Below are 22,339 nucleotides of genomic sequence, written 5' to 3'. Positions count from 1 at the left end.
TTGACTCTATATAAAGAGCCCTGCCCAGTGCTCTGGGCAACATGGTGGCAGGGCTGTAAGGTTGCAGGTACACAGAGCAGAAGCTGGAGTGGTGGCAGTGCCAAGGACAGAGGCCCAGAGGATGGCTGTGCAGGCAGAGAGGCCCAGAGATTGGCTTGCTGCATGCAGACTCGCTCTGGGTGAACGGGATTTTAGTGATTGACCTGCCACCGTGGAAATGAAGTTGGTTATAACCCTTTCATCCCAGAACGTTTTATTGTCATTTCTTTGGTCTCGCTGAATCCCTAGTGAACTTGCCTGGGGCAGAAACCCATTGGCAAGATGCCATGGATGGATGAATCGTTGAACAAAATGTGATATACATACATATATATATATATATATATATACACACACACACAGTGGAATGTTATTCAACCTTAAGTTATTTACTGCTGCATAACAAACTGTACCAAAACTTAATGGCTTAAAATAATGACAACATTTACCTTGCTCACAATCTGAGTTGGGGCAGGTCTTGGCAGGGGTAGATCATCTCTGCTCCACTGAGCATCAGCTGGGGAAGCTCACCAGCTGAGAGCTGGGTCATCTGAGGGCCTGTGCATTCAGCAGGTATTGTGGGTGATGCTGGCCATTGCCGGAACCTTTACCTGCTGTCTACTGGAACACTTCCAAGTGCCTGCTCCGTGTAGCCTGCGCCTCCTCATGGATGTGGCTGGGCTCCTAAGGTGAGTGTTCAGTGAGAGTGAGCCAGGTGCAAACTATATCTGTGCCACCTTTATGACCTGACATCAGAAGTCATCCAGTGTCATTTCTGCTGCATTCTATTCTTCAAGGTGACCTCTAAGTCCCACTCAGTTTCAAAGAGAGAGGAAATAAAGTCTCTCCATGAGTGTATGGCAAAGTTTTGAAGAGCCTGTGGAATGGGACATATTACTGTGGCCATTTTTGAGAATTCATTCTGCCACAGCAGAAGCTTGTCCTGGTTAAGTTACTAAACCTTATAAATGGCTGAGTGCTCAGAATTCTCTCTGACTCTAAAGGTCTGATTATGACCCAGATATTTGTCTTCCTTTATGACTTTGAAAACTATTAATATCATATTGTCAATTGCTTTTATAGTCTCTAAAACATTCTTCTGAGTACTGTTCATTTTTCAAATGAAGTTCAATATGAAAGGAGATTACATATGAATTATTATTTTAGAAATGTGTGTTACTGTTGTATTGCATTAGTACAAATTCATTCTGGAACATTTTTGAATTATTTGCAGCTTTTTATCCAATGAAAGGTGTCTTGCCAATGGGTTTCAGCCCCAGGCAAGTTCACTATGGATTCAAAGTGACCAAATAAATGAACGAGAACATTCTTGGGGTGAAAGGGTTATACCCAGCTTTATTTCCACAGTAGCAGGTCAATCACTAAAATCCTGTTCACCCAGAGCGAGTCTGCATGCAGCAAGCTGTTCTCTGCCTCTGGGCTTCTTTGCCTACACAGCCATCCTCTGGCCTCTCTACCTGCACAGCTGTCCCAGTCTCGGTCCTCAGAGCTGCCACCACTCCAGCCTCTGCTCTCCTGCAGCCTTGCAGCCGTGGTGCCACGGTATAGCCCAGAACACTTGGCAGAGCTCTTTGTATAGAGTCAATAACAACATATTGCCCACATGTGTGTAGTGAGCTAGCCAACCAAAGCCAGGTGAGAATCCTGTCCACAGGAACCTTCACTTTATCCACAAAAGGGCATAGTATTTTCCAGGAAGAGAGGTGAGAGGGCATAGCATGCATGGAGAACAGGATGGACTGCAGCGTCTGAAGGGGAAGCAGGGAGGGCTCAACTGGAATGGATCAACCTACAAAGCAGGCAGGGCTGTGTGTGGCACAAGTAGGCAAAGAACTAAGACCTTGTCCTGTGGGCATCAAGGACCACTGGAAGGGTGTGAGCAGGGATGTTATGGGCTTCAGATTTGATTTTTCAATGACCACTTCAGCTTCAGTGCTGAGCATTTAAAAGCATGGGATTTGGAGTGATATGTAAATCCTGATTCACCCACTTACTGAAGAATTTGGAATTTGCTTGAAATATAGTGTCCTCTTTCAACTCATAAATACAGGCAATTTCTAGTTCAAGAAAGTTATTTTTCCTTTGATATCTTTGGTTATGGCTTTTTATTTTTCCTAGTGTCATATTAAATGTGCACATATTTAAGTCTAGCTCTTCATTTCCAGCTAATAGTTGTGCACGTGTGTTCTGATGAGACTTAGTGTTCTCTAATCCACCCTAGGATGGGCTAGGCTATGATGCGGTAACAAAGAAACCCTGAATGGAACATCTTGGTTAGCTGAATGTTAATTAAACGCTATCAGGAAGTACTGTGTCATAAAAATACTACAAGAAGCTTAAGTAAACAATCTTTGATGATTCAAGTCACCTTAGAATCCCAAAGGAGTTCAGCATCTATTGTTGTTATTGTTCCAAACAGTTATTTTTATAGCACATAGACATTACAAAGTGTCTTCATATATTTTATTTAATCTTCACAATAACTCTGTGCACTGGAAGTTATTATCCCCATTTAATGGATGATGAAAAGGAGGATCAGAAAGATTATTTGCCCAGTGTTACAAAGCTTGAGAGCAGTTGCGCTTACACTCTCCTTGGCTATCTCTCTACCAATGGCCATCAGTAATTATTCTCCAGTTATGCAGATGTGACTAGGTGGCTGAATCCTACTGACCTTTGGAGGGACCTTGAAATATGGCTATAAAAATAATAAATCCTTAATAACAAGCTTATTTTTCTTGTGTTGTCACAAGGATTCACTGGAGAACTAAAAGTAATAAAGTTCTAGATATTCATTGTTGAGGACTCTGGATAATTAGGAGTTTATTCTGTTTATTTGTTACATTTTGATCCACATAGTCTAGAAACTTCCTTAAAAGTGAAACATCAATATCTATTTAAATTGTTCATTTAGCTTGTTTACTGAGGCTGAAGTAAAGCAGACACTTGCCATATTTTAGATTTGACTTTGTGTTTTCTCTTTTAGAATTTTTTTTAAAGAGAATTGTTATTTTTAAAAAATATGTCTTGTAAAAAGGGCTGGAAAATGTACCTTTAGTTGGGAAGAATGTGGAATCTTCTATTTTACCACCTCTTTTCTTCTCCTCTTTAAGAAAAAAGAATAAAAACAGCCTAGAATATCACATGTACAGGTGACTTCATGGCAGAACAACTGTGTCCTGTCCAGGGGACCTAAGCAGAAGTCTGCTGGGGAGGGGATGGAAGGTGCTTCTCCTGGAAGACTTCAGGGCAACATCCTCATCCTCCTTAGGTCTCTCCTCCTTCCCACTAAGACCTGCCTTGAATACCCTGTTTAAAATTGTAGAGCCTGGCACATACTTGGCATTCAAAGTGACATTTTCTGTCCTTTTAAGCTTGGAGCCTTGACATTATTGCCGTGAAACACAAACTATATTATTCATCATACTCACTGATTTTTAATATCATGTTTATGAGCAAGAAAACATCTGGAGCAATTACACTTAATTTTTAAAAACCATAAACTTCCCAAGTTTGTTCCTTGGATGATTGGGATTCTACTCTGATGGTGTTCAGTTGTTTTATATGAGCCTGTGACCCTCAAACAGCTCATCAGCCATTTAAGGAGTGAATTCATCACACACGGTTTAATTTGCCCTTCACAGATATTTAATTTCCGACCTAGGGGCCTTGCTCAGTTACATAGTATCTGGCCGAGGGATGGCAACCTAGCAACCGGGTGGACCACTGCCTCCCCCAAGCAGCGCTCAGGGGTAGAGGGCACAGGATGTTAATTATTTACAGTGGCAGATTAGTGTGCCTGGGCCACTGTCTAATGGAGCCAACTGCCTTTTCCTTAGAAGTAAACACAGATGATAATGTTTGAGGACTTGAAAAAATATGCTTGTTCAATTATATGATACTTCTTGTTGGGTAAAAAGCAGCTTGTAATGATTGAATGATATTAAATCTAATCTAAATAAATCAGGTATTATTAGAATGATTAATATTTCTAAGTAGCTGTAGAGAAAAAGAAAGTTCCTATGGCCAGGATTCTCACCTGGCCCTGGTCAGCCTGCCCACTGCATTGCTGCAATACATTATTATTGACTCTATGTATAAAGAGCTCTGCCCAGGGCTCTGGGCTGCCAGCTGTAGGAGGGCAGAGGCTGGAGTGGTGGCAGCATCACGGGCTGCAGGCTCTCCCTGGCATCTCCTGCTTTCCCTCCCAGTAAATCTCTTGCACATCTAGTCCTTCCTTGGCACTTGTTGCTTGCTGGGCCGGTCCTAACATGCAGGCATTGTGCCAGCACCTTTTCCTGTGTACAGGCCATCAGGCAGCTTTAGCATATTGGGAGAAAGAAAGTATTGAGTGCCTGGTGGCTGTTGGCTGTTTTTTGAACATATGTGCATCTACCTTCATCCTGAGGACTACAGGACACCGCAGGGGCATTTTGCAGAAGGATGAAATAACTGGCAAACAGGTGGGACAAGATTCCATGACACTTGGGCTCGTGCTATTTATGTGACCTGATTGGTGAGATGATGAGACCTGGAAAAACTGAGGCTATAAACACAATAAAGATATCATACTGAGCTAATAATAACTGCTGTTGTAAGCAAGGTGACCCTTATGTTTACTTTCTATAGCAAGAACATTAAAATCGTGTTGTATTTGTAAATTATGCAAAATAGTAGCAAAACATATTTACTGCTCGCTATATGCCAACACTGCAGCGCCTTACTTGATAACTCTCAGGCGTACACCCACTCAATATTCATTACCCCCTTCTATGCTAATACACCCTGCTTTTGTTTGAGACCACAGTGTGCCAGCCCTAGGTAGTAGCTTATGTCACACAGTCGTGACACTCCTGTTCTCCATTGTCCCAGCTTCTTTTGCTCTAACAGGTGGCCACACAACTCAATCCTGTCCAGAAGAACTAAGAAGTCTGCTGGGGTGTGGATGGAGGCTGATTCTTCTCAAAGACTACAGGGCAACAACCTCATCCTCTTTAGGTAAGACCTACCTTGAACACCTGCTTAAAATTGTAGAGCCTGGCACACACTAGGCACTCAGAACACTTTTTTTTTCTTTGAAGGAATGTATGAAAACAAAATAGGGAAAAATTGCTGGAGAAAAGTGCAGAATAGCAGTTACACATGCCCTGGGATAGGAATGTGCGTGGAGTGTTTGGTGAATAGGAGGAGCTGGCGTGAGCGGAGGGGCATGTGGAGGGCGGAGAATGAGAGCTGAGAGTGGAGGGACATGGAGAGCCTGACTGCATGGCGGTCGGAGTGAGGCCTTCGGCTCATCCTCCGAGGGAGCGGGGACGCTGAGGAGGAGCTCTGGGCACAAGGACAACCTCTGCCTCCTGCTTAACACTGCCATCTGGCTACTCTGAGAGAGTGCAGGGGGCCAGGTAGAAGTGGGGGGACCGTGAGGAAGTGCTGCCCGAATCCAAGCCTGTGATGGTGGTGGCTTGGAGCTTGGTGCCGGCAGAGAGGGAGAGAGAAGGGGTCAGGTTCTGGGCGTACTTGGAAGGTGTAGTCAACAAGATTTGCTCACAGACTGTGAATGGGTGGAGCAAGTTTTGTCAGAGCAACAGGAAGCAAGGTGATCGGGAAGACTGCAGGAGGCAGGGGTTTGGGAGGGAAATCCAGGCACTCAGTTTGGAGCATGTTTAAATTTGAGATGCCTATCATATATCTGTGTGAAGGTAGTGAGTAGTTAAATGGATATACAGCCCTAGAGAAGTCCAGGTCAGGGATATAGATAGTATTTAAAGCTATGAGTCTGGATGGGTTCACCGAAGACATGAGTTTGGGTTTAAAAGAAAAAAAAAAGAACGTTCAAGGGCAAGGATGAGCCCTGGAACGTTCCAGTAATGATGATACTAATGTGCTAGGCACCGCCACCTTGCATGCAGGTGCTCATCTATCCCTTAGTGTGGCGAGGGAAGTACTCTGAACCTGACTCAGTAGACGGGTCACCAATTCCAGGGCTAAGTCATCTGTCCAGAGGCACACAGATGGTTGAGTGCTCTCTACCTGACTGCTGAGTCAGTAGCTTTGAAGACTTCAGGGCTATTTCCTATAGCAATTCGACTTACAAATCTTGGCATCAACTTTTGTCTTCTCTTCCCCATCCAAGCAGCAATTCATTTCAACTTTCTCAGTGAGCTTCAGTACAGGCATCCTAATCTTTTACCTTCAACTATTACTACTGCCTTCTAATAGGATTTCCTGCCATGAGACCCTGCCTACTCTAATCCATCCCTTATCTTTCTAAAAATAAAGCTGATTGTGTCATCTTCCTGCTTATGAGCCTTACTAGTAATTCCCTGTTATCTGCAGTCAATAATCCAGCCTCTTTAGCTTGGTTCACAGGAGCCACCCAACCTGGCTGCAGGCTCCTTGTCCAGCCTCATCTCTGCTGCACTCCCCCAGCCCTGCCTCGCACGCCAGTCACTGTCCTATGACATGAACCCTCCGAGTGAGATGCCACACACTCCTGTGCAGCTCGGCTTCATGCTCCTTCCTTTCTGTGCCCACACTGGGTAAGCCCCAGTAATTTTGACAAGAAGACATGATTGTGGGCACTGTGTCTGGTTCCACATCTCGGAGGAAAGCTTTCAACGTTTCACCTTTAAGTGTGATGTCTGATGGACAGTTGTTTTAGAAACCCTGCATCAGATTAAGGAAGTTCCCTTCTTTTTGTAGTTGCTACGAATTTACTATTGTTGTCATGAACAGATGTCAAAATTCATTCTCCCCTTTAATCAATCATTGACTTATTTTCTGTTATAACTTTATATTCCCTGGATAAATCCAACATGATCTTCATGTGTTATTCCTTTTTCATACACGTTTCTGGATTCAATCTGCTACCATTTTGTTTACCTCATGACCCTACCATCCATGAGGTGGCCCAGGGGGAGCACTTTTTGGAGAGGTGATCAAAAGCAACCTGAAAAAGTTTCATTTCCACTTCTGTCTGGGATTAGAGGTGCTGACTGGGTGGTGAGGACTGGCAGTGGAGGGGGCGTCAGAAGCTCTGTATTACTAGAGAAAAGTGAAAATTTCATTACTGATAACTGTCATACTCAGTACGGAGTTCAGTACACATTTAGCCCAAACAAAAATTGAAGCAGATCTTATTGTTATAACTCAAAAGTTTTAATAGTGAAATAAAAGCCTAATACTTATAAATAAACCTGTTAAATGTTTTTAGTTTGCTAGTTCACCTTACATAAAAAATAATGAATAGAAAGAAAAAAAAAAAAGTCCCACAAAGCCCACAGGACCTCCTACAGAGAGCTTCTCTGTATCATGTCTGTTTATGACGTTGTCTCAGATGCTGTGATTAGACCGAGGCTGACGAGGACGGTCTTTTCCAGTTCCAGATAACTCTCGTAGTCCATTTTCAGCTCAGCCTCCAATTGCTCTTTTGACTTCTGGTATGCTATCTATGGGGGAAGAAAAAAGCAAGTCAGACCTATAAAAACTGACAGCTAGGAATACTGAAGAATTAGAAGGGGCATTTTTGAACAGTTGGCCGGCCTGGCTGCTGCTCTCTGGGAGGGGGGCTGCGGGAGGGCAGAGAGCAGGAGGAGGAGGAGCTGCTGGCTCTGAGGAGGACTGATGGAGAGAGGGGGCAAGTGGGCACAGAGCACAGTATCTGTGGGAGCAGGAGCAGACCAGGTGCGCAGAGGGGTCGGATGTGTGTTCTCAGGGTTGACCATCCCAGCTGGCCTGCGAGCTCACACCACTGATGGAGGGAGGTGCACACTGAGAGGGAAAAGACGAGCAAGGAGCACCTGGTCAGCCCATTTTCCCAACACTACTTGCTGAACAGTCTGAATAATCTGTTCTGCATTTTGATCTGTCAGTGTTGTGTTAGCACTGCTCTGGTTTAATTACTGTGGCAATCTAACTCACTGTAATATCTGCAAAGGCAGTCATGATGTTCAAGAGTTCCTTCCTCCTCGGTGTCCTGTACCAGATTCCCCTCTATCTCAAATTTTGCAGCTCCAGTGTATTATATTGTAGTAAAATGTATATCTATTTGCCTATATACTAGCTCCCATTTAATGAAAGTTTGTCAGGTTACTTACTTAACTGAAAACCTTATAATAATCCTAATAGGTATCAACATTCCTATTTTAAAAATGAGAACTAAACCTCAGCAAAGATAGAAACATTACTCCAGATTTCATAGTTCAGTGGTAGAGTGGGGATTTGAGCAAGTGGTCGAATGGGGATTTGAGCCCACATATCTTGATTCCATATTCCACCTGTTTTAATGTGTTATTCACCAAATAAAAAAATAAAATTCTATAAAATGAAAGTGTTCAAATTTTGAAATATTGTATGTACAGATGGTATTTAGATACCGTTGTATCTGAAGGACTTTGAAATTATCGAAAATTTCAAAACTTAAATTGGATAGAATCTTGCTCTGTGTCCATGGGTAGTTCTCATCCACTGGTAGCCAGGGAATCAGAGAAATGCCCTCTTGACTGTCATGAGAACAAGAGGAAAATGTGAAAAGGCATCATTTTCCTGTTGAAACTGTGGACTAAGCCATACATACATATTCATTTCTACTGGGGTTAGAGGAAAGCAACTTTTATTTCCGAAATTTACTTACAACTTTTTTCTTCTCCATTTCCAGTTCCATTTCTTTCTTTTCTTGTTCACGAATTTTCCTGCGCTGTTCTACATATTCCAGATGCTTGACTTCTCTTTCAAAGTAGTGGTTGATGCTCGATACCTATTAGAAACACAGGCACACGAGAGGGGAGCCCACATGGAAGCCCCCGCATTGTTTCCAAGGCTCTGGAAGAATTCCTGCTGCGGGTAATTCACCGGGTACATAGCCTGACCTACGGCACTACCCGCAGGCCCACTACCAGAGGGGCCGTCTCAGCTGGGGCTGCTACTGTGCTCAGGTTCAGGGTCCTGTGCATGGGAGGATTCCAGGAAGCGAATGAGGTTTGGAAGGAGAAAGCAGCAAAAAATTGTAGTTTTGAAGAAATATCCTTTTCCCCTTTCTTCCTTCTCATTTCAAAGACTGAGAGAAGTTTCATATTATCAGTCAAACTTGGAAAGCCCAGTTGAGGCTATCAGCGTAAATCCTAAAGGGACTGGAAGCAGAGCTCAGTCCCTGGTCCTCTGAAGGGCTGAGTGTGGAGCCTGAGCATAGAAGCAGGGAAGTCAGCAGGGACCGTGGGCCAGGAGGCCAGCGGAGGGAGAGCCTTTGCCCGCCAGGAACTAGGCTGGTAGTGTTGGGACTTGAACAGGTTGCAGTCTTTGTCTTTAATGTTGGCTATTTATATATTTATGTATTTCTATCCATTGATTTTCTTTTTATAACCTCATTATTAACATTTCCTGAAACCGTGGGGTGCTGTATGGAGAGGCAGGATATTGCCACTGCAGATGTGCTGCCTGCCATACGTTGTGCTGGGGGAGGAAGGGGCAAAAGTGGGTGATGGAGAGATGCATGAAAATGTCCACTGGGCCCTCTGGGAAGGACATTGCTGAAATTAGATATCAGTCACAATTTAAAAATAACAACATTATGAAGCCCCAAATCAATTCTTGTGTGACTCTGGGCTTCACTTACTTGGCCTCCCTCTCACTGCATGTTTGTTTTTTTCTAGCTTCAAACTGTTTAACTCATACAACAGAAATACATCCCCTTACTTTTGACTGTATGACTCTTTTGTTCTCTTATAGAGAAAAACTTTTGTCACTTCTCAACACAATTTTACAACATGCCTCAGCAATATCTGATCACACAAATCCTCAAAGCGCAAAGTTACTAACCTCATTGGTGGAAGGGTGACTTAATGTCCAAGGAATTTCCAATATATACAGTGTTCCATAATAATCAGCTATGGCTATAAATTGCTGCTTAGCTGAAAGATACAAAAAATGGGGGGAGAGAACAACTCAGCCATCAGAGAGCCACCTTAGAGGTTACACAGGAAGTGTGTGTTTGTTTTGTGGTCTCCCAAAGGACCTGCTGCAGCTACAGGCATCTTGGCATTTTCATCAGCTGTTCATGACTGGGGACCATATTAGCGTGTAAAAGTCATTTTTTCCAGTTGATGAAATGAAAGCCAAGACCCTGAGCTTTTGTTAGCCACCCTCCCCACCTCAACTCTTGCTTTCTTGGTGTTTAAATAAGGAGTGTGGCTCCTAGCTGGAGTGGTCCCTCTCCGTGGCTGGCCCACTGCGCAGACTTGAGAAGAAAGCAGACAAACGTGAAAAGATTTTCAAAGAAAAACCATGAAGCCAGTTTTCACCAAAGACACAGTAAGGGCTAAATGATGTCCTTGCCCAGATGAATTTCAGACACAGCCAGAAACAGGGTTTTATTATGATGATTATAAAAACAAATTGCTGCCTTTGATTATTTAAAATGGATATAAAACACAAATGTATTTGAGAATTTTAATCTTTTTTTTCATTATGGATTTTTCCCCCTCGCTTTCTTCTCATTTTCAGAAGATCTGGTTCAAATTGATAAATCCTAGACTCATAATCCCTGTAGGTATACAAAAGAATGTTTTGCAGCAAAGATGGAGAAAACGTTTTGGTGACGCATGGCTAAGCAGTGGCCAGACCGACACTCTTGAGACTCTGAAGACTCAGTTTCTTTCTGAGACAGAAATGGATAAAAAGACAACTTGATGCCTTCACAAATTAGGGAACAAAGGGAAATTTCTTTTAAAGGATGCAAATATACTAGATTTATATAGAAAGTAGTGCTCGGATGAAACCGAAATCGGGATAAAGGACATACAAATTACTTTTCCATAGACACATCCTTGAATTTCTGCTTGCTTTGTTACACATTATTTTTCCATATGATTAGTTCAAATGTTAAAGTTTAAATAGTTACATGACTCCAGAGAGTAATTTGACTTCATGAAGAGAATTGCTAGATATGGTCCAGAGGGGAGCCACAAAAGTGATAAAATATTGAAAATCTGTGACATAATGAAAAATTAAAGATACAAAATGTATTCTACTTGGAAAAGAAGCACTACAAGGTAACAAAGATTTAGGGATCACCCCATCTGACCTGGAGAAGATGAGGATTTTTTTTTTCATTTTGTGGTTCCAAATCAGCCTTGGGATACAAATGTGTCTCATAAATAATAATTGAAAAAGAAAACAAAGAAATTCAGGTTGCATCCAACATTTGAGTGGAGGACAGAAAAGAAGGGGAAAGATGGAAAGGGGAGGGAAGGGAGGAGTGGAAAAGGGAAGAAAAAAGGATGGGATGAAATGGAAAGAAAAACAAAAACTTGAGAAAAAAACACCGGAGGCTTTCCAAACGAAAGTCAGACTGCTCCTGAGTCACCCCCAAAGGGCAAAATGACTTAGCTCATTCAATCAGAATTAACATACCCGAGAAAGTCCGGGGTTTGATGCAGGTGATCATACTGATGCAGATGTTTTGTGACTGGGCTGGTTCGTGGGTTTTCTCCAGAAGATCCCAGATATCGATGGATCCATCTTCTCGGCCAATATAGAACACTCCTGGCCTTGTCAGGGACCAGTGCCCTGAGGTGTACCTTTTTGGTGCACAGGATGACTGAAGGAGGGGTCCAGTCTTTAAACAAAATTTTTAAAAGATGAATTAAAAGCGTTTGTTATTATTTGCAAGAGTTTCACAGTGATTTTCTTTAAGTAGCATTCATAGCTATGATCATATTACAGAAATTACACCCACTCACAAGTATTACTTTTTTTTCTTGTAGGATTTTTATGTATTCCCAGTTCTTTTCTTTCCTGTATGTTTGTATAACCTATAAAAAAAACATTTTAGTTGCTTTTTAGAAAGGATCAAGTCCTCCAGTACAGATGTTGATGGTTTTAATAATCCAACGGCTGCTAAAGTCCATTGTTATTTCTATGGAGATTGGTGGACATTAGGTAAGACCACAAGGAAATTTTGCTTATATCTTTATTTTGCTGTCAGATGTCTACTTCCCATGGAAATAAACCTGGTAGCCAGGAAAATCAAATAAAAAGTCAATTCCAGTTGGGAGCTGCATGGCTTATAAATATTATTAGGAAGAGATTTTAGTTCAGCAAAGCATCAAAAAAACCATCTCTTTTCTCTATCATGAGGTAACTTGCCTTCTTCGGGAGATTTGCATAGAGATACATGAATGTGTTTTCACTGTCATACTCCACTGGCCACCAGGGGTACTCATCTATCTACTTACACCTGCAGGGACTAAACTCAACTGGGGAGCTGTCCCTACCCTCCAGTACATGCCTTAGAAACTTTCCACTGGGGAGTGAAGAATGTCTCAGATGCGTGGACTACTCAGAGGTGAAACTCCAAACCTGTTCTTGCCAACTTCACCTTTCTGTGAATGACCAGGTTCCTAACCCCTGCATAGCCTTCAGACAATCTTACCTAACTTTCCCTTTTCCTTTTCTTTAAATGCAAAATGGATACTTGCTTATTGTAAAAGAAATCAAACATGCAGACATACATTGGTATAAAGTAGAAGTCCTTTTGTAGATGTACACTTAAGTAGTTTCCAACTGTTTAAATGACAATTATGTACATATAGTCACAGAATTTTTTTTGAGTGTATGTGCAAGTTAGAGTTCCATAAGCAAAAGTATAGGTTAAAGGAGTCATGTAAATATTGGTTCCCTCCCTCAGGAAAGAAAAGCAAATGGCATATGTATTTATTTATTTAAATCATATGTGTATATAAATATACATTATAACTGTGAATATATATATATATATATATATATATATATATATATATTTCAGATTTTTAAGGTCTCAAATTTCTCACCAGAGACATGGCATACTGATCTTCCCACATTCTTGCACTGGATTTTATCTATCTTCCTCGTTTTTGTCAATTTAGCTCCACCAGCCTGGATCCTGACCCTCCTAATCGTGACCTCCAGGTTCTTGGCACTGCCTCACTCTGACCCGTGCATGTCTCTGGTCTGCCTGGTGAGGGACTGACGCCTTAGCTTTCTTGCTTCCACTTTCTGAACCAGCTCACATATTTCTGGTGCAGAAGCAAACATGACAGGCCCAGCGTTCCTCCTTGCACTTCATGCAGATCCCACCTTGCGTCTTAAGGGACATAAATCAAGCCAGCTGCCCACAGTATATATTTCTAAGAAAAGACTATTATTTCTCAGACAACAGGAGTCATGTAAATATTGGTTCCTTCCCTCAGGAAAGAAGAGCAAATGGCAGTGTTTTCAAAGGGCTCACAGTGGTTCTGTTGACAAGCTGGAACCCAGGCCATCTGTTCCAATTTCTCTAACAAGTGTCCCAAAGGCTCTGTTACACCAGAACAGTCTATTGTTCCTATTGTTTTTCTCAGTAACAAAGGACCACACACCCACTCCTCCATTTCACAGGCAGCTTACCATCACACCTTCTTTCCAGATGGCCACATTCCATCCCCCGATAGTGAGAATAATGTCCTTGTAAAAAGGTGACCTCTGAACAGTGTGCACAGCTCCATCATGGACAGTGTAGAGGTTCGCTGGCTTCTTTGCTGTTGGAGTGGAAAAAGCCATTTCATCTTCAGTAACACTGTTTACATACCTTCAATGAAGAACAAGCAGACCTCCGACTGACAGACAGGTCCCAATTAATGAGGGCCAAGAGTGGACAGCCAGAGGTCGGTGGAGGTGTATGAATCTGTCAAGGAATAGCTCTTCCTCTCTTTCTGGAAAGTCCAAGGAATTTTCCATCAAGGCCACTTTTCAGGCTCAGAAGAACATGTCATGTTCTTACTCACTTACTCACTCATCAATTCACTCAGTCAATAAATATTTGTAGGTTGCCTATATGTATGTATAAATACCATAGGCAGCTTGATAAACAATGACTAATAAACAAACAGGAGCTTACTCTCTAGTGGGAAAGACAGATAGATATGGAATAAACAAATCCCAAAGTATGTAATACAATATGTGAAAAGTGTCAGGAAGGAAAACATTACAAGAAAGAATAACAAGAGACATTTGCAATTTAGACCAAATGGTCAGAAAAGCCTTCTCTGAAGATGAGTCCTTTAGGCTTGAGCAGCAGTTCAGCATGAGAAAATTGTGGTATCGAGGAACATTCCAGAAAGAGGGAACAATGAGCAACTGAGGGGAGAGGTGTCTGGTGCTTGTATAAATTTGGGGAGGGCAGTGGGACTGGAGTGAGGTCATCCTAGCATGAGACAGAAGGGCCCAGACCATGCAGGGCCTTGTAGGAAAGGAGTTCAGATTATATTCTAAGTGTAATGTGTTTCTATAAGTCCTGGAGGCCTAGAAGATGATCTGATTGACATTTCCAAAAGGTTCTTTGGCTGCTGTGGGGAGAATGGGTTCAAGGCAGGTAAAAACAAAGACGGGATATGGTGGGAGGCTGCTGCAGCAGTTCTGGTGAGAAAGGATGGTGGCTTGGATGAAGGAGCAATGGAAAAGAGTGGGTAATAGATAAATATTTGTGAGCTAGAATTGACAAGACTTAGAGATGGCTCAAACAGGGTGGGTGAGAGAGATGAAGTGCTGAGAATGACAGCCAGGTTGCATGGAGTTTCCATTATTGCAGCTGGGAAGTCTAGAGGGCAGGTCTGGGTGTTAACAACTCCCTTTAATCTCTGTCCTAGACCTGAGTGTCCTCCTGCTCCCCTCATCTGTCTACCCAGCCATTGTTTGGGTTCCTCTTTCCCAGGCCTGAGTGCAGAGCCGCCTGCTCTCCGCCCACTCCTTGCCCAAGCCCCAGGGATGGCCGTAAGAATAGGCGCCCGACTGGCCAAACTACAGTGTGGCGAGTTCATACCAAAATCTGAATCTCATTGTACTAATAGCTATGTGAAAGCTGCATTTTTTTTCCTCAGGACACCTGTGGGACATTTAGCAAAAAAAAAAAAGAGCTACTAAATCTTGCAAAAAGCTCATAAAGTAGAGTTTCAAAGAGATATTTGTCCACCCCTGCTCATAGCAACATAATTTGCAATAACCCAAAAGTAGAAGCAACCTACATGTCTATCAGTGGATAAAGGGAAAGCAAAATGTGGTCTTTATGCTCAATGGAACACTATCATCCTTCCACAGGAAGGAATTTCTGACATATGCTACAACGCTGATGAGCCTTGAAGATATGTTAAGGGAAAAGACAGGTACTATGATTTCTCTTACATGTGCTGCCCACAGTAGTCACATCCATAGAGACAGAAAGTAGAATGGTGGTTGCTGGTGGCAGAGAGGACAGAGGGGCTAGTATTCAAGGGGGCTAGAGTTTCAGTTTTGCAAGATAGAGTCCTGGATGTTGGTTGTACAGCAAGTGAGTGTATTTAATACTACTGAACTATACACTTAAAAATGGTTAAGATGGCAAATGTCATTTTATATATATCTTACCACAATTAAAATCATTTGAAAAAGCTTATAAACTAAAAATAAAATAATTTAAGTGCAGCCTTTCTGGAATAAAAAAAAGACCAAGTTTCCTCTAACCAAAGCCCCATCTTGAAGACAGCACAGAAGACATACTTCCAGGGCCCACTTGAAGTGATCTGGAAAATTCTAGGGAAGGCAGGGGATCCCTGGAAATCAGCATCTTTCTTATTGCTCCTCCTGTTTCTCAGAACCTTTGCTCTGTTAGCAGCGTGTCCCTACGCTCCACCTCACCGTAGAGCAGAGCCGCCCTGGAGTCAGAAGCCCTCTGCAAAACGTAATGATTACCAAGAGGCAGTATCAACAGTCATCAGGAGCTGTGCTTTAAAATAATATCTTAAGGGTTCTCAGCCCATAATAGTTTTTACTTCCTTTTGTCCAATGAAGACCTTAGTGCACTTCATCGATGAATGGAGCTGTCCTTTAGTTATTAAGTGGAGTGCCAGAGCCCTCAGGCCAGGGTGTTATAAGAAAGTTGTAATAGGCAAAAACGTAGTTTCCAGAGGCTTTATCTGAAGTGGGATTCAGTATGGTGATGTGGTTAAGAGCCCAGGCTGCCCGCGTTGAAATCCTGCAGTGCTGGCCGCTACCCCACGGGGTCGCTGTGAGGATTAAAGAGCTAATCTATGGAGAGTACTTGCAAGAGTGCCTTGCACAGGACATGAGCCTATTTGTGGGTAGAGTACATGAAATGATTTTGTCAACTGCCATTATTCAGCCTTCATTTCATGGGAAAGTTTGTTTGATTTGGCCTTCTTTATCACACTTAACTCAGTCAGGGAAATCCATCTTTCAAAAGTTTCTTAGGAGAGGAAATTGTCCTTCCTGCCTTGTTGTGCATTTGAGGTAAGAAGATGGGGTTTCCAGCAGATCAAGAGGGATCGGGTCCCAGTAATTGCCTCATCTTAACTCAGGAAATGTCCGTGGTGTTTATTACATTAGGTTAAAGACATTAGGCTGGTAGCTCCCAAGGAAAACACAGCCAGTTCCCAGAGTAATTAGGGTGTACAATTCAAAGTTCAGTGCATGTACACATTGACTGGCCCTGAACTTCAGCCATTATTCAGTGGGAATAACAATGTCGTTTGGCTTTCCATGTTAAACAATACTTGACTGATGATTTTGAAGTATTAAAGTATTATGATGATCTTAAAGTATCTTTTAAATTGGTGGTTAAATTATTTCCCATTAAAAAAAATGAATTAAATGCAAGGGAATCAAAAGCAACTCACCTTATTGCTGACCACCCACAACCCATTGGTCACAAAGTCCTGGCATGTTGACCGCTAAGTCTCTCTCTCATATTTCCTGTTATATATCCTGTTACCATGCCTACACTTTAGTCCTCACCATCTCTCTCTGGACTACTGCAACTGCTTATCAAACTTCCATGATACATCTCACCAGTAAATTAATTCAGACCTGCTTTCCTGACAGGATTTTCTGATTATACTGGTAGCACTGGGATAGGGTCCAAAGCTTAGTCGGGCACTCCAGGCTCTGCCTACCTGGACCCAGATGTCCCTCCTGGCACCTCTAGGGCTGCTCTTGCCCTCTCCATGACTATGCTTTGGCCTGGAGACCTCCCTATTTCCTAATTGTCACCATTCCTTTGGGTTTCTGTGTTTTTGCATTTTTTAACCCTTCTACCCAGAATGTCTTTCTTCATCTGGAAAATTGCAATCAAGACCCAGCTCAACTGTATCTCTCTTTAGTGAGACCTTGTCTTAACAGCCCAGGAGAGTCAGGTCCTCTCTAGGATTCCACATCGCTTTGTGTCAGCTTCCAGCAGTAGCAGTTAATAACAGCATCACAGTGCCGTTTGTTTGTTTGTCTGACTCTCCGCACAGGTCATGGAACTCCTTTTGAGGGTAATGTCTTGGTCATCTTTATATAGTAGGTTCTTAATAATGATTTAGTGAGTGGTGAAAGTAAGAAAGAAAGAACAAATAAACATCAGTGAGAATTAAACAAAACTCTTGGTTCTCAACTTTACTGGTATTGATTATGTTATAAATGGAATAAAACCCATTTAAAATAAATAAATAAACCTGCTTGTCATGAGCCCCCTGCGAAAAGTAGTTAAGGAAAATGGCTCCAGGGGGAGATGGGGCCCCAAGGAAACCTCTCACACCAAGAGGAACTGTGGGCTCCTGTGCATAACCAAGTCAGGCCACCAGGTATGTGTCCCAAGGGTGTGGTGGGGACTGCTGCCATGTCATATAGAGTGCCTGGTGTGCAGCAGGTATACAGTTAACGTCCATGAACTATTGAATGAATTGGGACATGAATAAGCCTAAAGAACTTGAATATAGTTTACTGTATCCAGTATATGATTTTGAGTTCATGGAATTGGGACTGAAAAGTAAAAATAGGTTTCAGTTGTGCATGCACTTGACCCTTCCTTGTGTCACATCTAATCCCCCTTCAGTGGCCCATTCTAAACAATAACACACTTATTGTTGGGTTCCTCAACAGGAGACACTATGTCAGAAAAGCAGGAGTGCCTTGGTCTCTAGATAAAAGTGGCTATCCTGGTGGCAGGGCCAACAAAGGAAGCCTTCCCGGGCCTATGGTAGACTCTAGTCTACAGAACCAGACTCCGTAGACAGAAATGAGGGGGTGCAGTTCGAGGAGAAGACTGGAGCCTCAGCAGCTGTTTCCTGCAGGCTTGGCTCTGACTTCTGACCCATCAGTCACTCCCATGTCCCCTTGTCCCAACCACCCACCCACAGGATTGGCCAGATCCTCTCTGCAAGCCTAGCCTGGCTGCCCCACCTCTCGGCTCCGTGGTGTTCTGATCATCTCAGCAGCTGCCTCTTCCTTTGTTCATGATTATTCCACACTTTGAAATATAGCTCAACTGTACTTTCATGCCATGATAAAATTCAAAACTTGAAAGTGAGTAGTTGTAACTGTAGTGAATGCCAAGGCTCTGAGTCTACTAAACACAAAGAGCCGGGCATGTGTGGGTGCCCAGACTCCTGACTGTGATTCCTGCCAAGCTGGGTGTGATCCTCAGACCTCTGCTTGGTGGCCCAGAGCCTGGGCCCTGGGAGCAGGGGAGCACGTGGACACCACAAGTTCTAACCCAGGGGAAGTTCTTGCAGCCACTTCTCTATCCTGTCCTGATGTCTACAAGAGCACTGTAAATTTAGTTTATAAATTCACATTGACTCATATTTCCCACATAGATGAGCTACCAGGTTGTTCAATTATTGAATTGACATTGTTATTTTTTAATTACTTGTCCAAGTGCCTCAGTCATTTAAGTATCATTAGATCAGTGCTCCTCAAATTTTAGCGTGAAAACAAATGACCTGGTGAATCTTATTAAAAGTCCAATTGAGATTGAGTAAACCTGGGGTCGGATCTAAGATCCGTACTTCTAACAAGCTCTCAGGTGGCAGCTGGCGTGCTCGTCTGCGGCCCTCGCTGAGACCAATAGGTGTACAGCCAGCACGTTAGGTGCCCTCCTCCCGTTAGCGAGGCCAAGGTCACTCAGCACCTTGTGGAGAAGGAACAGGTTATTCATAAAGGAGCAATCAGAGAAACTTACTCATAAATCGGCCAGTTTCAGGGTCTCTTTCCACTTTCCAATCTGTATATATCACTTCACCTTCCTAAAAAAAATACAGGTTCCTTATGGTACAATGATGACTTAAGAGACAAAAGACTTCATGTTCATGTGGGAAGACTAACTGTAAGCATAACAGACACAAAGCGATATGTTAACCAAATGACAATTCGGTGGGGGGCAGGGCAGGGGAGGGAGGCTCAGTCTGATGACTCGATTTTATATTGAACAAAAACATGAGTTTGCTGAGTTTTTCTCTACATACAGTGATGTGGAGAACATAGACAATTATGGAGATATGGAGATAATCTTTGTACACAAGTTCCAACTGCTGGGTTTCCAAAGTTTTTATTATCTCAATGATAAATGAGAAATTATCTTGATGGACTGAAAGCTCCAGGTGGGGAGGGATCTGGTTTGACTTCCTTGGTGATTTGTTCTCAGCATGTTACAGTCAGTACATAGTCAATATTTGTGGAATAAGAAAGGGAATATGAATTCATAATGTGGTACTTATTCCTTCTTAAAGTTGTGAACAGGAAACACAAAGTTCCATTCAAATAACAGAACAAGTAATACATGTTCTAGTTCCACTTATGGCCATTTTAGGGAGAGGGAAAGGCAGAAAGACCTGGTGTAAAGGAGAGACAGACAGAACCACACAAATGGGAAGGACAAACAGAACCAGTGAATGAGAGAGTTGGGAGAGGTTTAGAGAAACAATGTAGTCCCATGGTGCCATCTTATAGATGCAAACACTGAGGCTCAGAAAGGTTAAGTGACTTACTCAAGGTCACCCAGTTGTCTCCTAATTCTAACTTTTTTTCATTATATAGTAACAGGAAAACACAGAGAAGGTTATGTAAAAAGAGAGGTTGAAAGGACTCAGATGAGGGGATGAATTGGGATGCGTTGCTAAGGGAAGGGAGATGGAAAAATATTTGATTCATGCAAAGTGGAGAATAAGCTCACTGGGGCCAGGGCCCACTCATTCATTCATCTGTGCTTTGTTTCATTCATGCCAATTCATTGAACAAACAAGGACTGTGTTCAGTGTTGGAAAATCAGAGTCAGAGGATCAGCACCCCCTCCACCCATGGTCCTCAGGTCTAAGGGGACAGACAGATCAGTACATGTCTAGGGTACAGGTCTAGTGTGTTGCCCGTGACACATCACCCTCATAGCAACCAATTATTGAGCACCCAATGTTTGCCAGAGTTGTTAGGAGCTTTGTGTATGTGACCTCAGCTCTCACCGAAGTCCTGTAAGAGAGTTACTAATACCTCCTAAGTCTCACAGCTGGTGTGTGGAACACTGAAATTGAACCACATCAAAGAGGATTAGTTTGAACCAGGTTAATAAGTAAGGGTGAAGTGTCCATTTTATCATCTTCCACCTAGCTGAAAACTTTCACATCCTTCCCCATTCATGTCTGAGAATTCCACTCCCTCCTCCCATGCTGACATTCTCGGCCCCACTGCTCAGGCCCTCTTCGTTTGTGCATTTTTGGTGCCCCTGAAATCACCACCTGCCTGGCTTCTCTGCCTCCAGGGCTTCACTCCCTTCCACTTCTGCCCTTCACTCGCCACCATCCTGAGCCCCAGAGAGGCCTCCCTTATTCTCTCTATCCAGGGAAGCCAAACCAGCCATGGGAAGGGCTGATAGAAGAGCATTCCACTGGAATGTCCACCCATGAGGGCAGGGCACTTTGTTTTATTCACTGCCATATTCCCTGGGCCAAGAACAGTGCCAGGTATATATTAAATGCTCAATAAACATCTGCTGAAGGATGGGTGAAGCTAATTCTAAGCAGGGCAGGAGCTCGAAAGACAGGAAAGAGTCTGATGTAAAAGAAGAATGAGAGAAAACTCAGCAGCTGGAGAGAGGGAGGGAGATTGGTGCAGACTGGGGTGGAGAGATAGGAAGGAGCCAAATTATTCAAAATCTTATAGGCCATGGTGTGACGGGTTTGGATTTTATCCATGTTTGATTGAGTCAGGAGTTTAAGCAAAGGGTGTTTTATTTCTGTTCTAAGATCTTTTGGTTTTCATCTTTCTACAGTTGTCATTCCTCTGTAGAAACTTTGGTGTGTACACAAATACTCTGTGATTACCCTTACAGGAGGTACCTAGAAGAGTCAATTCACAGAGACAAAAAGTAGAATAGTGGTTGCCATGGGCTGGGGGCAGGAGGGAATGGTAAATTATTGTTTTAAGGGGTACAGAATTTCAGTTTGGGATGATTAGAAAGTTTTGGAGATGGATGGTGGAGATAGCTGTTCAGCAACACGAATGTATCTAACACACTTAAAAACAGTTAAGATGGTAAATTGTAAAATATTTTTCCAGAGTTGGTGTAAAGCACAAGTTATAAAACGTATTTATTTGGTAGTGCCCCTGTTGCTTACCAAATGAAATTCACAGTACCTGACAAGGCAGAAAAGCTCTTGGTTGGACATTAACCTAGTATGCTAGGTACAACATTGCATCTTGCACCAAACTATACCACTACCTCCAGACAAATCCCGGACTTGCCAAATACAAAATAGTGTTCAGCCTGTTGCTTCTGCTGGGAATTGGACTCTCACCCTGATCTTTCAGCTGCTCGCAATGTCCCGCCAGTTCACGGGTCACCTTCCCCAACCTCCCCTGTCCTGTCCCTGTGGCCTCTGGATCATGCCGTCAACATGATGCTCCTTAACTAGGCAGTGAGTGTCCTGGGGACAGGGACACTGCTCCAGAGTCAGCTCTGGCCTGGGGCCGAGCTCTGTGGGCAGGCAGTACATTCTCGAGAGCTAGTGGAATTGACTAGCCACCACGGAGTACTGACTGTGAGTGTGAACTGCATTCTGGTGAGACTCATCTGCCGCATCTTCCCGTGGTACTATGGTCTGGGAGAAAATTCACTTATCTCATGAATGAAAAGGGCATCTCCCTGCCTCTTTTCGACTACAGATAAGATTCTGAGCTTCATTTCTTCATCTCTAAAATGAGAATAATGATATAACCCTTACAGGATTATTTGGATTAAATGAGATGTAATTTGAAAATTAGCTGTCACAGACTCCACTATATAAAAAATTGCCAATAATGGGAGCTTGTGTTGCTTATTATAGTAACTGATAAGAAAACGGAAGCTGTTACATTATGTCCAGTTGTTATTTATCTTCTGAATTGAGTGACATTTTCACAGTCTTTCTTACTAGATTATGCTGGCCTAACAAAACAATGTATTTTCTTAGTAAATCTCTCACAC

General features: G+C 42.8%; 1 protein-coding gene across 2 annotated transcripts in view; it reads right to left on the bottom strand.

Annotated features, from left to right (window-relative positions):
• Window positions 1-7,209: 7,209 nt before the first annotated feature.
• The window catches only part of DNAI3 (dynein axonemal intermediate chain 3), a 90,550-nt gene continuing 75,420 nt past the window's right edge, over window positions 7,210-22,339 (bottom strand). Inside the window, exons 18-23 of one of the 2 annotated variants that reach the window (XM_036890311.2) lie at window positions 19,067-19,130; window positions 13,480-13,610; window positions 11,467-11,671; window positions 9,874-9,965; window positions 8,693-8,815; window positions 7,210-7,508 (exon numbers count right to left, since the gene is read on the bottom strand). In XM_036890311.2, the coding sequence (XP_036746206.2) occupies window positions 7,380-7,508; window positions 8,693-8,815; window positions 9,874-9,965; window positions 11,467-11,671; window positions 13,480-13,610; window positions 19,067-19,130 (744 nt within the window). In that variant the 3' untranslated portion in view covers window positions 7,210-7,379. Of the gene's footprint in view, window positions 7,509-8,692; window positions 8,816-9,873; window positions 9,966-10,458; window positions 10,598-11,466; window positions 11,672-13,479; window positions 13,611-19,066; window positions 19,131-22,339 lie in introns of those variants that run through there. The other variant, XM_036890312.2, reaches the window with a different exon arrangement.

This window comes from Manis pentadactyla, chromosome 4 (assembly GCF_030020395.1).
Source record: "Manis pentadactyla isolate mManPen7 chromosome 4, mManPen7.hap1, whole genome shotgun sequence".
Lineage (NCBI taxonomy): Eukaryota > Metazoa > Chordata > Mammalia > Pholidota > Manidae > Manis > Manis pentadactyla.
This window is presented reverse-complemented; position numbering and strand designations above follow the sequence as displayed.